The sequence below is a fragment of the Stegodyphus dumicola genome, chromosome X1, assembly GCF_044657685.1.
Source record: "Stegodyphus dumicola isolate Sdum_Otavi_A_Nest chromosome X1, ASM4465768v1".
NCBI classification, from domain to species: domain Eukaryota; kingdom Metazoa; phylum Arthropoda; class Arachnida; order Araneae; family Eresidae; genus Stegodyphus; species Stegodyphus dumicola.
The window spans coordinates 63,496,485-63,511,505 of NC_140780.1; the positions used below are offsets into that span (position 1 = coordinate 63,496,485).

Consider the following 15,021-nt stretch of genomic DNA (forward strand, 5'->3'; position numbering starts at 1 on the left):
CAGAAACATTATGAGCATAAATGAGCTCTTGCATAAAAGTTGCACACAACCCACAATTGATGATTTTTCCCGTTAACTAAAATGTTGTGAAAGTATTTGTATGTCTTTAGTATATTTATACTAAGTTTCACTGATACCTAATAGCATATTTTTTTATCATTTAATGTTAGCAATGAGCAAATGTGATCATATTAAGTGACCCCCAACTTTAGTCAGCATATAATGCAGCAAATAAATTCTGTGGTAAAATTGACAAAAATTTTGTATATGCTCTATAAAAATGCCAATGTTCAGAAACACAGGAAAATAACAAAGAAATGAAAAATCACTTTATTTGTGTTAACAGTACTTACAACAGCAGCATTAAAGGACATATTTTCAGAATATGTAACAGTAGCAAGTTCAATGCTGAAGTAAAGCAGCATTAAAAAAATACTAGGGAAATATAATAAATAGGGAAAAATACAAGGGGTTTATAAATAGTTAAATAACGTTTTTTCCACACAAACAATACATCATGGTATTTGAAATTGTGGATTCCATGACCATAGTCTCTGTCATTCATTTTCTTGTTAAAATAATGACATTTTTTAAACCACGATACAATATACTACTATGAAAGTCAGTTTCATAGAAATGTTTTTAAAAAATATGTAACAAAAAGAGGCAGATTTCCCAGTCCTGGTGCACATGTCCACCTAGACTTTTGCCATTGGTGGGGAAGAACTCAAGCTGTTTCAGCACTTTGAAGCTATGAAAATACCATCATGCTAAATAGCTGTAAGTATCCTTTTCCGTGCGTTCCAGATATTCCTTTTCTATTAAAATATCTATACATTTCTATGAGGGGGAGGAAAAGATAACTTAGCATTTTGTTAAGAAAATAAAATACTACTTACACCTAAAATTAAGATTTTCTTATATATTTAAAGAAATAGCTAATACAAAGATACAGACAGTACTTCCTTCCCTATGTACTGACATTCCCATTCACTCATATATATACACACACATATTAATCTAGAAAATTATGCATCAAAATAATAATGAAATTTCATGAAATAATCATGCTTATTTTTACATAAAATGAGCAGAAAGAAAATTTAATACCTTCATCCAATTATATTTAATCAAGTTGTTTCTAAAATGCACACATAATTTATTAATAAATGCATTAATGAAAATAGTAAATTACTAAATAAAATAGTATACATGTTCAACATCTCAGAAGTTTGATTAAATGAATATACAGTATAAAGTCCGTAATCTGGACTCGCCGGGACGATTAGGGGTTTTTCCTGGTTATAGATCATCAATTTAAATCTGGTAAGAGCATTCAGAAATTATACAATTAAAAATATGAAACCATAATTTATGAAATAAAGAGCAATTATGATCTAAAGGGTATCAAAATTTACCAATAAAAAAGCTTAATATTTATTTGTTTACTTTATTAAACATTTCTTTTAATGTAAGTTGTTTAAGTGACTTTGTTTTTTGTGCTAATACTTTCTCTTTAATTCTATAAACAGACATAATTTCTTGGTCAGTTACAAAGTTCCACTGTTCAAGTCCTGTAACTGCTGTGTCGAGAATGCCGACTAACTTGTCAATCAAAATTTTTTCATTTTCAATAACCTCTCTGTCACTTTCTACACTATCGGAAGCGGTATTTTCTGCATCTAAAACCATACTACAGATTTCGCCATCCGTTAATTGATTGATGATTCGGGCATTGTCGTCGCAATGAAAAACTTCTGATATATCATCTTCGTTTATTACCACTTCTCCACATTTCTTTACAAAATCCAATAACTGGAAAATTTCACCTTTAGTTTATGATGTCCGAAAACCTTCAAATTCACGGCTATCATCTTCATCATCCTCACCATGAAGTATGGTAGCTGTCCATAAATTATGCGAAGCATTTTTTAACATATCTGGAGACACAGCTTCCCACAATCTTGCAATGCTCCACACAGCAGATTTTATGCTAAAAAATTTCAAAAAGTCTTGAATAGTCTTGCCACTGCTCAAGAAATTTAACATAGATTTTAAAAATGCTACTTTATATTTGCATTTCAGCACGTGCACTATTCCCATAACTTTAATTCTTAATTACAGTTGACTTTCCAATGTCATACTCCTCGCATAATTTTGAGACGGATATGCCTTTACCCGTTTTTAGCAGCAATGCCACTTTTTGTTTAATGGACATCGAAACCGAATTCAAATGTTGCTCAGCTTCAGGTATAAAATGATTTTCAAACCAATCATTCATCAATGCTTGTGTCATCCATGCTCTTTTATTTGCAGGATATATAATTTGGAAAATCGTTACTCCTTTTAATGCTCGAAGTCCTGCATGTTTTCCGATTACAAAAAGTTTGCACTTGTGCGTTCCTGCAACATATGTGCAAGCTAAAATTGTTAGTCTCGCTTTGAAATCTTTGACACCAGTTGGAGCCTTTTCTGTAGAGGATGCCAAGGTATTTCGCGGTACATATTTTCAGAAAAGACCAGTTTCATCAGCGTTGTAAATTTGTTCTGGAGATAATTGTTCACTAGTAAAGAGTTCATTCAATGAATTCATCTGCAAACTGTTCAACAGCTTCAGTATCAGCTGAAATTTTTGTCTTATACCATGGCGATTTTTAAATTTGGTTAACCAACCTGTCGAATATGTGCACTCAGTATTTAAGTTCATTTCTTCATGAAATATTTTGGCTTGAGTCATTAGCATTGGACCCGTCAATGGCACGCCCTTGCTGCGACGCTGTCTGACCCATTCAATCATCACTTTGTCATGATTGTCACTTTAGCATAACAAACCCTTTTTCTGTTATTCATTGCAAGTGGGGTGTCGGAATCCACAAAAAATTCAAAAAGTTCCTTTTTCTTTTTGCTTATGTCATATACAGTTGACTTTCCAATGTCATACTCCTCGCATAATTTTGAGACAGATATGCCTTTACCCGTTTTTAGCAGCAATGCCACTTTTTGTTTAATGGACATCGAAACATGCTTTCGCTTTGTAGATCTTTTAGCAGCTCCAGAATTGGAAACTTTTTGACATATCAAAAGTTCAAAATTAATTTTTATAAAATTGCTCTAACAGTCTGGGGGAAAAAAAATTGGATCCAGTTAGAAGATTAAGGAACAGCGCAATCTGCAACATTAACTGAAATGCCTTAGAATCAGTAAAGATAATTTTAGCCTAGTTTATACCGTCCATTATACATTAAATGTGCATGCATAAATGCATCACGCACATGCATAAAGCATACAAAAAAAAAGTTTGTGGCTTTGAAGTCCGGATTATAGATCATTCCGGATAATGGACGTCCGGATTACGGACTTTGTACTGTATTAAAGTTTATCAGTACGATAAAATGGAACAAAATTATCAACAAAAATAGCTTAAATTGAAGTAGCAATAAAATCATCAACCACATGGTGTTGCAATAATGTATTTCCTTTTAATCTCCCATACATCCGACCCATTCTTATAAGTATGGCTCAAATCCTAACAAGACAGTGAAAGCAAGAACAGAAAAGGAAGTGAAAAAGATTCATCTGGATTGAAACTGATGCCATAAATAGGTCATCCATGAAAGTATCAATTACACCGAACTCTTAATCTACTTTTACCATTTGAATCAGTTTACTTACTTCTGACAACACAGCAGAATGAGAATTTTAATAGAATTATATATAACCAAAGTGTAATAATACTTTATTAATCTGGTTATCATATGTTTCAAACATATAATAATGCATTTTATATTTACATTAATTATACATATTCATTTCTTCTTATTATAAGATTCAAGTGCATCTTTTAAAATTATTAATATTAGTTCCCTTCAGTCTAAAGTACATGTCAGAAATTGCCTTTTCCAGTTCTTTAAAACATGTCAAAGGAGATACATGCATTACCATCCACTTCATGTATCTCATTTTTAATTGCCTACGTAGAATGCTATGTACACATATTTCTCTATCACAGAAAACATGCTCTAAATCTTTATAATAATTCTTTTCTCTCTTTTCTGAAAATAGGAATTCTAACCTGAATTCATCACTAAGAGTAGTGCAAATATTCTGAAACAAGAGTCCACAGTCACACTCCTGTTAGTAGACCTCATTTCAGCAGCTTTAGAAAAATTCAGTCAAATGTTAAAGAGATCAATAATAACTTCAGCTAGACACTTATACCCACACATATATAGTAATACACAGTCATGCTACACTACAGCAAACCCAGCTTATAATCAATGAAATTTTTTGTCTTGTCCAGTTTCCTACACTTGAAATAATATTTCATATAATTACAGTAAATGTTCAAAATGGACAAAATTAGATATAATAAACTTTATGGTCTGACCCTACAGCATTTTTGATATTATTACCTAGCATTCTTACTATTTCTGACTGAAAATTTACAGCTCCTTAAATCATCCATATTTAAGCAGTAAGTATAGTGATTCTGTCAGTAAATAGGGCTATTTCTAAATGTTAGTGAAATAATGGAAATACTACATGGTACGGAATGCTTACTTTTATTAGAAAGTGTAAATCTTAGCATTTGTTGAATGAATTTACATGAAACATCGTTTTACTTGTAATATAAAGTCCACCAGTGAATCAGACAATGTGGAAAATGCTGTGTTCCATTTTTAGCACAACCATCTAAGAAGAATATTACCAGCTGGTGGTACAGACTCGAATAGCATTCAGCGTATGGTGAGGTCTCACACTGGGTGAGCAACATGCATTTGCTCTGAATGATGGTAGTATAAAAATGGTTAGAACCTCACAGAACTATGACAATCTGAGGTTGCCAGTGAAACAAAGTCAGCAGTACATTATGAGAAGAAACTTGGATTGTCCAAAATCATTTTTAGGCATATTTTACACTTCAATTTGTGCTTCCATCAATGTAAAATTTAAGTGGTGGCGAAACCTCAACGGATTTGCTCCAGTTAACTGACTAAACTTTAGGCAACAAATTTGGATTTTATAGACAGGAACAGAGGTTCTGATCAATGGACATTTCACATTCACTTTTCCCTGCATGCATCATCTCGAGAAACGGTGATATGGAACAGCCAAAGCAATCATTAGACTTAAATGAGCGTGATTTTTCTTGTAAGCTCATTTAAAGTGTTATGTATCATCCACCAACACTTCTTCCAACTAAAGAACTGAAGGTTTAGATACAGGAAGAGATTTCAGTGGACATGTTACATTGGGCTGTGAAGTTTTCATGATCAGTTAGTTGGCAGAAGTGCATGCAGGAAAACGGAGAGCACCTTCAGGATGTCATTTTTAAACAGTAACATTATCAGTGCAATAGTCTCATGCTATGTTCAGCAAATGCATATATCATAGCAGGTAGTATTTTCATGATTTCCTTAAGATTTCAAAACTGCCTGATTCACTGGCAGAACACAACCTTTCTTTGTGTTCAAATGAAGTCCATGTGAAAAAAAGTGCAACAACCCAGTCTTTGACACCAAGACAGAAAATAAGCATACCTTAATGAACAGCAATGTGTTCTCGGTTTACTTTTATTTCCAACTTTCCCAAATGGGTAAAATTCCTTATTCTCTCTCTCAAATTTATTTATTGCATCAAAAATTCATCCACATGTCAAGCTGCACACAAAGCATTCTGCATTGAAGATAAAGTAATAACTATTACAAATAAAACAAATGGATGTAATTTGCTTATGTCTGCATGGAATAAAAATTATCCAAATATGAGTAGAGTCAAATATATTCTAATACAGAGCACTTTCATATAGTTAGTACTATATGGAAAACTGCGACTCCACAGTTCTACGCATGGGTAAAAAAAAGGTTAAAATGTTAAAAATGTGGATGTGAGAAGGAATCTAGAAAAGAACAAATTTAAGGACATTAAAGCACTGCTGAAATGGTTCACCATTCACAGAAGATGCAATCTACTAATATTTGGCCAAATCAATCAAAACTAATAATTGCAAATTACTAGAGCTAGTAGGAACTAAAGCAACATGCAAGCGGAGGCCAGAAAGAAATTCTGTCTTACAATCCCATAACCTTAGTTTAAAAACCATCTAAGTGATTTTCATTCTGGTGAGGAAATGCAAAGGCTGAAATTATAAACAACTGCTTAACACATAATAATAACAGTACATATTGTTGAAGAATAATTTTTTTTCTCTTTATGTACACAGTTCATTTTCGCAATATGTTTCCTTTTAAGATTTTTGGATTTAATTAAAGATTTCTGTTATTCTAAAAAACTAAACACATTTAGAATGTACTGCAAAGGGTGTAATTTTATTTCTTTAGTAATATGAAGATTCAGAATAAATATGATATAATGTATGGTAAGGGTCGGTTACAGAACCAGTGTAGCAGAATTTTTAGAATTTAGTGACACACCCAGCAACAAAATCTAGAAATGGCAAAATGTTAGAATTTAGGATCCACAGATTGCATCGACTGCGATAATGCGTAGCGCCAGCCCTGCGTATGCACAAAGCCATAGCTAAGGTTTTTCAGCATCCGGGAACAACTGAAGATTTCGTGCTCCCTTCTGCATGCCAAGAAACTTTTCATTCTAAAATTTTGTAACATCTGATTTGGCAGCCCATGGATGCTGTGCCCCAGGGCAGATATCCCCCTTGCCCCATCCTAACTATGCTACTGATGATGCCTTGAGACATACAAAATGAATCTTTTAAATTTTCAGTTTTCAAATTCTTTATTAATAGAAAAATTCATTTCTATAAATGTCTGTTTATGTGATAAGATTAGAAGCATTTTTGATATTTTCTATGCATGTGTCTAGTGAAAAGTAGAGAAAACAAAGGGAAGATAAATATGTTAAAAGACTTCTAGTATCAGAAGTAAAACATTCAAATATCATGTTTTCATGATTTTGACTTTAAGACCAAAAATCGATTATAAAAATAACCTAAGGTCTTTTAGGGACTGTACAAAGCCTGCCTTAAGCAATTTTTTGTTAACTGCTTTAACTGGAAAATATTTTTATAAATTGACACTCATATCACAAAAATAACAACAAAATTCGAGTATTAATATAATTTAGTACTGTTAATTCTCCCCCTCTACACCTAGCCCAGGGCTTAAAAATGGTTAAATTTTGAAAATTCGATAGCTGATAACTTGCTTTTGATGAAAAGTCAATCTCGATAAAAAGAACACATTAGCCACATCTAGTATATTCAGCGGTACCTTGGAATACATCTACTTTGAAACATATCCAACTTGGTAAACGTCTTGTTTGGATATAAAATTTTTTGTTTAGTATATGAAACTTGTTTGGAATACAACTTGAGTTGAATGAATCACGACTGAAAACATTACACATGCTTAGCTCTTTTGAAACAAAGCTACAACTGCTCATGAGCCTGCTGCCAGTATAATATTCAGTAAACAGCCTGTATAATAACTCTGAACTTTCAAGAGATTTTGTGCATTTCTGAGTGCAGTTTTTATAAGTGCATTAACAGTGAGTTTTAGAAAAGTTTATGAAAAGAGTCAAGCAACAAACAAAATTGTTACGATCACCATCAAGGTGAAAAAAGAGACTGAAAAGTATGAAGATAGGACGTTAAATATTAACAACTTGGCTACTGCATATTATGTGCCTAGGTATACTGTCTATGACTATGAGAAACTATTAAATCAGCTAACGTTATAAAGGAGGTGAAATTTATTATCAAAAAAAAATTAGAGATATTAGTGCATGTTGAAAATCTGCCTTTGATCTGAACAGCACAAAGACATGTATGTACAGTATGTACAATGCTTAATTTATGGACATTATATATTTTACCCGCAGCATTTGCACTTTAGCGTTAAAGTGTTATTATCATAACAATTCTTAAATAAGAATGGATTATTTTCCCTTTATTTCTATTTGGAAATATTCATTTGGTATGTGTCCAAGGATTTGGGATGAATGAATTATGTACACTCAGGTATATGTGTATTCCATTAATAGAGGGATACCATTCACAGAAAAATATAAGTTAAGTGCTCATACCACCTGATATTAAATAACAAATTTCACAATTATTTTAAATGAATGCCTAAAATACACAATAAATCAGCAGTTATTTCTTAATTACTCAGTTAGAAAAAGAAACAATAATGCTAAAAATGTGACTTAAATGTAATAAAAATATATTTATCAAGAAGGTGGCTTTTAATAATTGTTTAAATAGTTAAGATAAAACTTTACTTAAATGCTACATACTTTAACAACAGGCACTCTAGGTTTAAATCTTGAAGAAAGTTGATTTAGAACTTCAGCCAATAACTGCTGATGTTTTATCACTTTCCTCATTTTCATTATCCTAACTATTGCAGCCTAAAAGAGAAAAGCGTGCATTATTACACATGTTTGACTCAAACATATTAAACTTTTTTTAATAACAATAACAACACAAATACACTTAAATATTAATTACAGAATAAAATACAATTTAGTCAGCAGCAATAAATTATATTATCTTCACTGAAAACAGCAACATATATACAATACACTTTTGGTTGGATGACATATACATTTTGCATAAAGTTAATCATTCAAAAAAGGTTAGGCACACTTTTATAAATATAAATTCAAATTGCACTGAGGAAAGAAAGAGAAGTCACAAATAATTATCTTTTTAGTGGCCAACAATTGGAATTTCCTTGCACAAAAATTTTAACCTAAATGACAGAACTATACTTAAAACGTCGATGATATTAAAAGTAAGAAATTTCAAGAATGAAGGAGATTTAGACACATAATTACTTCAATGGAACCAAACCTTCCCACCAAAAGTTAAATTCTAAAACAAAATTCTTATTCTCTGTGACTTTATCAAGTCATCCTTCAACTCTAGCTTTGGCTTCCTTCAAAGAATATTGCCTAAAAGTATTTATTATTGTTACTCAACAACTTCTTATATTCTACATAAAGCAGATTTTAAATTATTTAACAGTTTTGTTACACACAGGCACTGATGATGGTATTATTATCTAAAACTCAATCATCCTTACAGGCAGCTAATGTATTAAAGCAAGCAAAATAATCTACTTTAGAGAAGATTTATATTCTAAAGCTCATTTTACTAAACATCTAAAAAAAAATCCTGTATGAAATCATAACTGTAACTTTACAGCAAATATTATGCACTCAGATATATTGTGTGAAATAAAATACTGCAAACATTAAAAATATGAAAATTCAAATTTTTTTTTATTTTACCTGAATAAGTAGCTTCCTGTCTTCTTCAATATGTTTATGTGTAGTTTCCTGTTCAATTTTCATTTCTGTTTTCATTGGAACATTAATATTGACTCTTAACTTTTTGTTTTTATATGCAAAGAAAAGCATTACTGTGGATGAAGGTTGCAAATCACTTTCATCATCTTCACTAGTTAAAAGTTTTGATTTTAATAATATCTGTACAACTTGTATAAGAATATCCTGCAAAAAAAAAAAAAAAAAAAAAAGTATATGTAAACCATAAATAAGCAGTTATAATAATAATAAAAATCATAAGTCAGTTTTTATAGAGCAATCTCAACTGTTGTTTCAGATTTTCTTACATAGTCTTATGTTTCATAGTAAATTCCTCCTAATACTTCTCCTTTCTGTAAGTAATTGGTAATGATTCCTTTGGAATCCCTTGATATAATGTGAATAAGCTGTCAGTATTGGCTGAAAGTCTATTTGAGCTCATTCGAAGAGTATAATATTCCATCAACAATTTAATTGCAGCACAACTGAATAAAAATAGCCTTTTGAAAAAGCAGATTCGTGCTTGCAGATTTGAAAAGCCTAAGAACATCTTTAGCTTTAAAATGGAATTATAAAGCCCAACAATAACTTGCACACAATATTTTAATGCAGTGTAATTACAGGAAAGATCCATGCAAGATGAATTTAATATGCAAGACAATCAGGTCCTGACCGAAATGATAATATTTTCTGCTTAACATGAGAGATTAATTAGTTAAATTGAATTTTACATTGAATGGAATCTTTTGTAAGCAATTTGAAAAGAAATCATTATGTTTAATCTCGCAATATTTTTATAAAAATAAACAAAAACAAGCACTATAGCATTGAAGAAACACTAAACAGGCTTATACAGTACTTTCATAACATACGATCAGGACTGAAAAAGACTTATGGGCTGTTCGCACTAGGATTTTATCTAAGCTAACGGAAACATCTGACATAGTCAATGCAGTTCCAAAACCAGTTTTTCCTCACAGCGGAGACAGCTGAAAACTCTACTTGATATATAGTGAAGCTAATCAAAACATGGAACTGACTCCATTAGCTCAGATAAATCCCAGTGTGAATGGCTCCAAACCATTGAGAACCATCCAAACCATTGAGCTAAACATCAGAGATTATGGTATTTTATTGCGATATCTAAAATCAGACCTTGCATCAGATTTTTGTAGATGGTTTAATTCCTTCTCTATCTTTTCTTTATTGATCTGCAAAAATTTCCATAAAAATGAATGCCTGCACTTTAAAACCTTTTTGTTAAAACAGATTTTTTAGCTCAATTCCAAGAACAGAACTGCCAAGTTGTTTTCAATAATACTTAAACACTAGGAAATTTTGTTTGATGTTGATCCTGGTACAGAAAAACAAAATCTGGAAAGATCCTGATTGAAAATTCTAAAAATAACTTAGAGGATCTCTTACGCTGTAGCACTGATTAACATAAAGAGTCCCCCCCTTAAAATGCACGCAAAAAAGTTTAAAAAAATCTAATACATGATTAAGCAGTTTAATAAAGGGATTTTATATCACATGTTTTTCAGATATGTAAGTTGAGCCAATCCTTCTCAGAAAATCCTCTATGAAGGAATCCCTTCCGTTAAGCTGATAGTCCTCGTGTGATTTGGGCCCAATTAAACCAAAATCTTCATACAGCAACCCCCAGACAGCTACAAAAATACTATCAAAATAGAATACTACAAATTTACCCTACTTTTAAATTCTTCTCCTCATGCCTCTCAAATATTTCAAAATTTTATCTAAATATGCATCACCACATTATGTTTATGATATGTTTTTATCTTATTATCCATTCTCAGATTTGATTTACCTGTAAATATTTCTATCTTATGCCTATCTTTCACTATACACAAGGCCTACTTTAAGAAATCAATGAATTTTTTTCCCATGCTCATTTGAGTATCATGCATTTTATTTTTCTAAAGAATAATTAAATATGCTCCAGCTGCTGATCAAAAGTTTAACAGTTCACAATTACTGTGGAATTTGATCAAAACAGCTTTCAAGTAGCTTTTCAAGTATAATAAACAATACAGTGCAGAAATTTTGAAAGCAAGACTACTCTCAATTTAGTGGGGAGAAGGGGGTAAAGAATATTGCAACTACCTTTAATTTACTCAAAGTAACTACCTTTGGAATTTACCCACTGCTCTGTATGATCATGAAGTATGTATAATGATTATTGAATACCAGTTAAATGACTGCCATTTAGAATCACCATCTGTTTCCTAGATGATTCCCACATTATCTAAATTGCCTCCTATTTTAAAACACATATCTGGTGAATAAGTAGGATGTTTGAAAAGTTCAAATTCAACATTTTTCTCCCATTTACACATCAAGCATATCAGCAAGCATTAATCATGGTGAAGCTCAGAATAGATTTTTTTATGTTACTAATTACTCTGGAATACCTTATTTTTCAAAATTACTAATTTAAATTGAAATACTCTTGCTGCTAATAATTCAGAAGGCAATTACTAAAAGATATTTGCTACATGAATTCCAACTATTTTGTTTGCTTCAAATCAATATTTTCTCTGTTGGTGATATTGAAATTAACTGAAATGAAGAGGTGTCTCTCAGAACCAAAAATTTTTAATGATCACTTGAGCAAAGAAAATTAATGATACAGCTATAAGTTATGATTAAAAAAAGGAAAATAAGTAATTGTTACTATGCATTCTGCAGCCTTGACTGATCCGATCAGCTGAAACCATGACTCATAGCTGTTACACTGAATAAAAGACAAAGTGCTTAACTAATACCAAGTTCACAGAGCAAGAGCTACACCATACTAGTTATTTAATTTATTGTTATTAAGAATTTCTTGTAGGTTTGACCAATTGTACAGAACTTCGAGCAAGAAGACTGAAGAAATATAGAAACTATTTTTTCGTTGAACCAGAGGAAAATTCAGAATAAGATTAAATCAGAAAAATGCAAAAGTACGGAAAAATAGTTTTAGTTTGATTAACACTAAGAAAAAGCAAGTAAATAATAAAATAAAAAATAAAAAATAAAAAAATAAATAAAAAAAAAAACAGAAAGGAATTAATGATGAAAGAAAATATAAATGCAGACAAATTGATAAAATACTTAAATTCTAATTTTACGTGCATCACTGTGACCAGTAAACACCATATGCAGTATGCTTTCTGTTTAAAAATATTTTTTACACAGTTTATGCCGTATAGCAAACTGAGATAACAAATAGAAAAGATTTATCAGAATTGTGTAAAAGCCAAGACAATGGACTTCATTCACGTTACTTTATGCAATAGCATAAAATAAGATTCAATGAATTATGATATTCTGACATGAGTAGCTAAAACAACTACTTTGGTACTTTTATAATACTAGACACTAACTTAACAATCAATTGTTAATTTTACGCTACGACTGGAGTTAGCTTTACGAGTTAATAATTTTCTCAGGAGTTATAATAAAATTGTCAAAATTTCTTCCTATGTAAACTCTGCAATAAAGGCAAGCATTCAAAGCTTAAGAAACTAATTTACCAGAATATACCTTCTGCAACAGAAAATTTTGCACTTCAAGAATATTTCAATCTTAAATTATGACATATTTATGCAATTAGTTTATGTTGGACTAAAAGAAAAGCATAACTAAAGATCAACATATATATTTTTTAGAATTTAGTAATTTTCTGTAATTACTTAAAACATAAAATTTCTTAAACCCAATTCTACATAATTAAGAAGCTCAGTTTTTTACTTGAAATAATAATTGTGGATAATACTAGTTTAGATTGATATTTAATATACAAGTTATTAATTGTGCATTACATTCATAATTGTTCATATTTAATATCAAAGATATCATTATATATTCACCAAATGCAATTATAGGAATTGTCCTGAATATTTTCTATTTCTTCTTATACTTTAAAATGTTCAACACCGATTCTAATTTGAAAGAGCACTAAGAAGCCAGATGCATCATTCTGCCACTAAAAATATTACCATAAATTTCATACAATACCTATTTTTGTGCTACTATGTTTATATATTTCTTCATAAAATTCTAAATTATTTTATATTTCATTCTGTAACAAAGAACTTCTTTCATCTATACTTTAAACATTTCTCTGAGAAAATATAGTATGCAATGTGGCAACTTAATGGCTTTAAATGTCGACTAGTGGCTCAGAGAGTTGACTCATTGAAACCAGGACATTTTTCCATTTTCAATCTTCTGAACATCAATTAAAATTTATTTCAGGTGAAAATTAACATTATTTTTTTAAAAAATTGCTTACTTATTATATAACTGAAATTTATTTTCCCCATAATTTTATGCCCTCTGCCTCATTCAAATATTTTTTCAAATAAATTTTTAAGTTTTCACCTTCTGAGTGGCAGGATTTTCACTATGAAAGCACAAATTTCCAAAAACTACTATGAGAACAATTTTTTTTATTTTAATATAAAAACTCTCCTGGTATGAAATACCTGGATTTGTGTACTTTTGATATATTGCATTAATTTCTTTGACATATTTTAATATGCAAGTATATATATGTTCTTACAGATATCACCAAAAATATTCTAGAATTCTTGCCGCTATTCTAAATTCTTGCCACTTAGAGGGTTAACTGCAGTTCTGTATATTAATTTTTGTTATTGAGTTTATTAGATTTTATGTTTTGTTTATCAAAACACATAATTTGAATTCAAATCATTTCCGGTCGTACAATTTCTGTTCTGTTGAAGCATAATTTATATGCTTTACACAAGCTTGCTGATTTTCCACTTTTGCTTTATATTTTGCATTTGTAAATAGTCTTAAATTACAATTTTTCTATATAAATTGTTGTATACCGAATAAGATAATAAAATAATTTGAAAATACACTCTTCGCTCTGTTGGTTGATTCCAAGCTCTTACCTAATAGCCCAATTTTAACAACCTTCCTTTATCTTTGCATGCAATGTGCAGTGCCAAACAAGTGTTCAAAGACGGGAATATGAACTTAGTAATCAACCTTATGATTTCAGGGATCTATTAATTAAATAACAGCTCATTAGAAAATACTACTTTTCTCAGAAAAATTCAGAAATTTTTCATTACAGATAGAAATGACTATTTCCAAACAGGTAAGTATCAGCTTGAGAAACTCTTTTCAGTGTCTCATTAATGCAGTCTACTGGATAGCAAAAAAAAAAACCTTAAACTGAAAAATTCATTTCAACGTGTACTCAGTGTCCCATTAATGAAGTCTACTGTATAGGAAAATAATAAAAAACTCTTAAACTGAAAAATTCATTTCACCGTGTACTACACATTTGTCTAATATGCATTAGGGATTTGCAAACTCGACATTCCATATAACTCAGTCATATTTTTTAATCACCAAGTAATTTCTGCTGGTGAAGCACAACATTAGCTTTGAAATAATCTATGGCGGAATACTAATAACTAATATTTTTAAAATCTCCTATACAGTGCAAAATGTATAGGTACACTTTAATTACCATAGCATTGTAATTTTAGTACACATTTGTACACATGAATGTCTGCATGTCAAAGATTTGTTACAGTAATATACATTTGCAATTTATGTTCCTTTCCCTTTGTGACACTAATTCTTGTAGTTGTCAAATGAACTTAGCAATAGGTTTTGTTCTTTTCATGGAAGTTCTAATCTATCCCATTTCTCCCTCTC

General features: G+C 30.6%; 1 protein-coding gene across 3 annotated transcripts in view; it reads right to left on the reverse strand.

The window, feature by feature from the left end:
* Nucleotides 1-314: 314 nt before the first annotated feature.
* Cul1 (cullin 1) overlaps nucleotides 315-15,021 on the reverse strand; it is a 151,315-nt gene continuing 136,608 nt past the window's right edge. For all 3 annotated transcript variants that reach the window (XM_085808005.1, XM_085808003.1, XM_085808004.1), the window contains 3 exons: nucleotides 9,277-9,498; nucleotides 8,278-8,391; nucleotides 315-840 (listed from right to left, as the gene is read on the reverse strand). In XM_085808005.1, coding sequence (XP_085664131.1) covers nucleotides 766-840; nucleotides 8,278-8,391; nucleotides 9,277-9,498 — 411 coding nt within the window. In that variant the 3' untranslated portion in view covers nucleotides 315-765. The remainder of the gene's footprint in view (nucleotides 841-8,277; nucleotides 8,392-9,276; nucleotides 9,499-15,021) is intronic.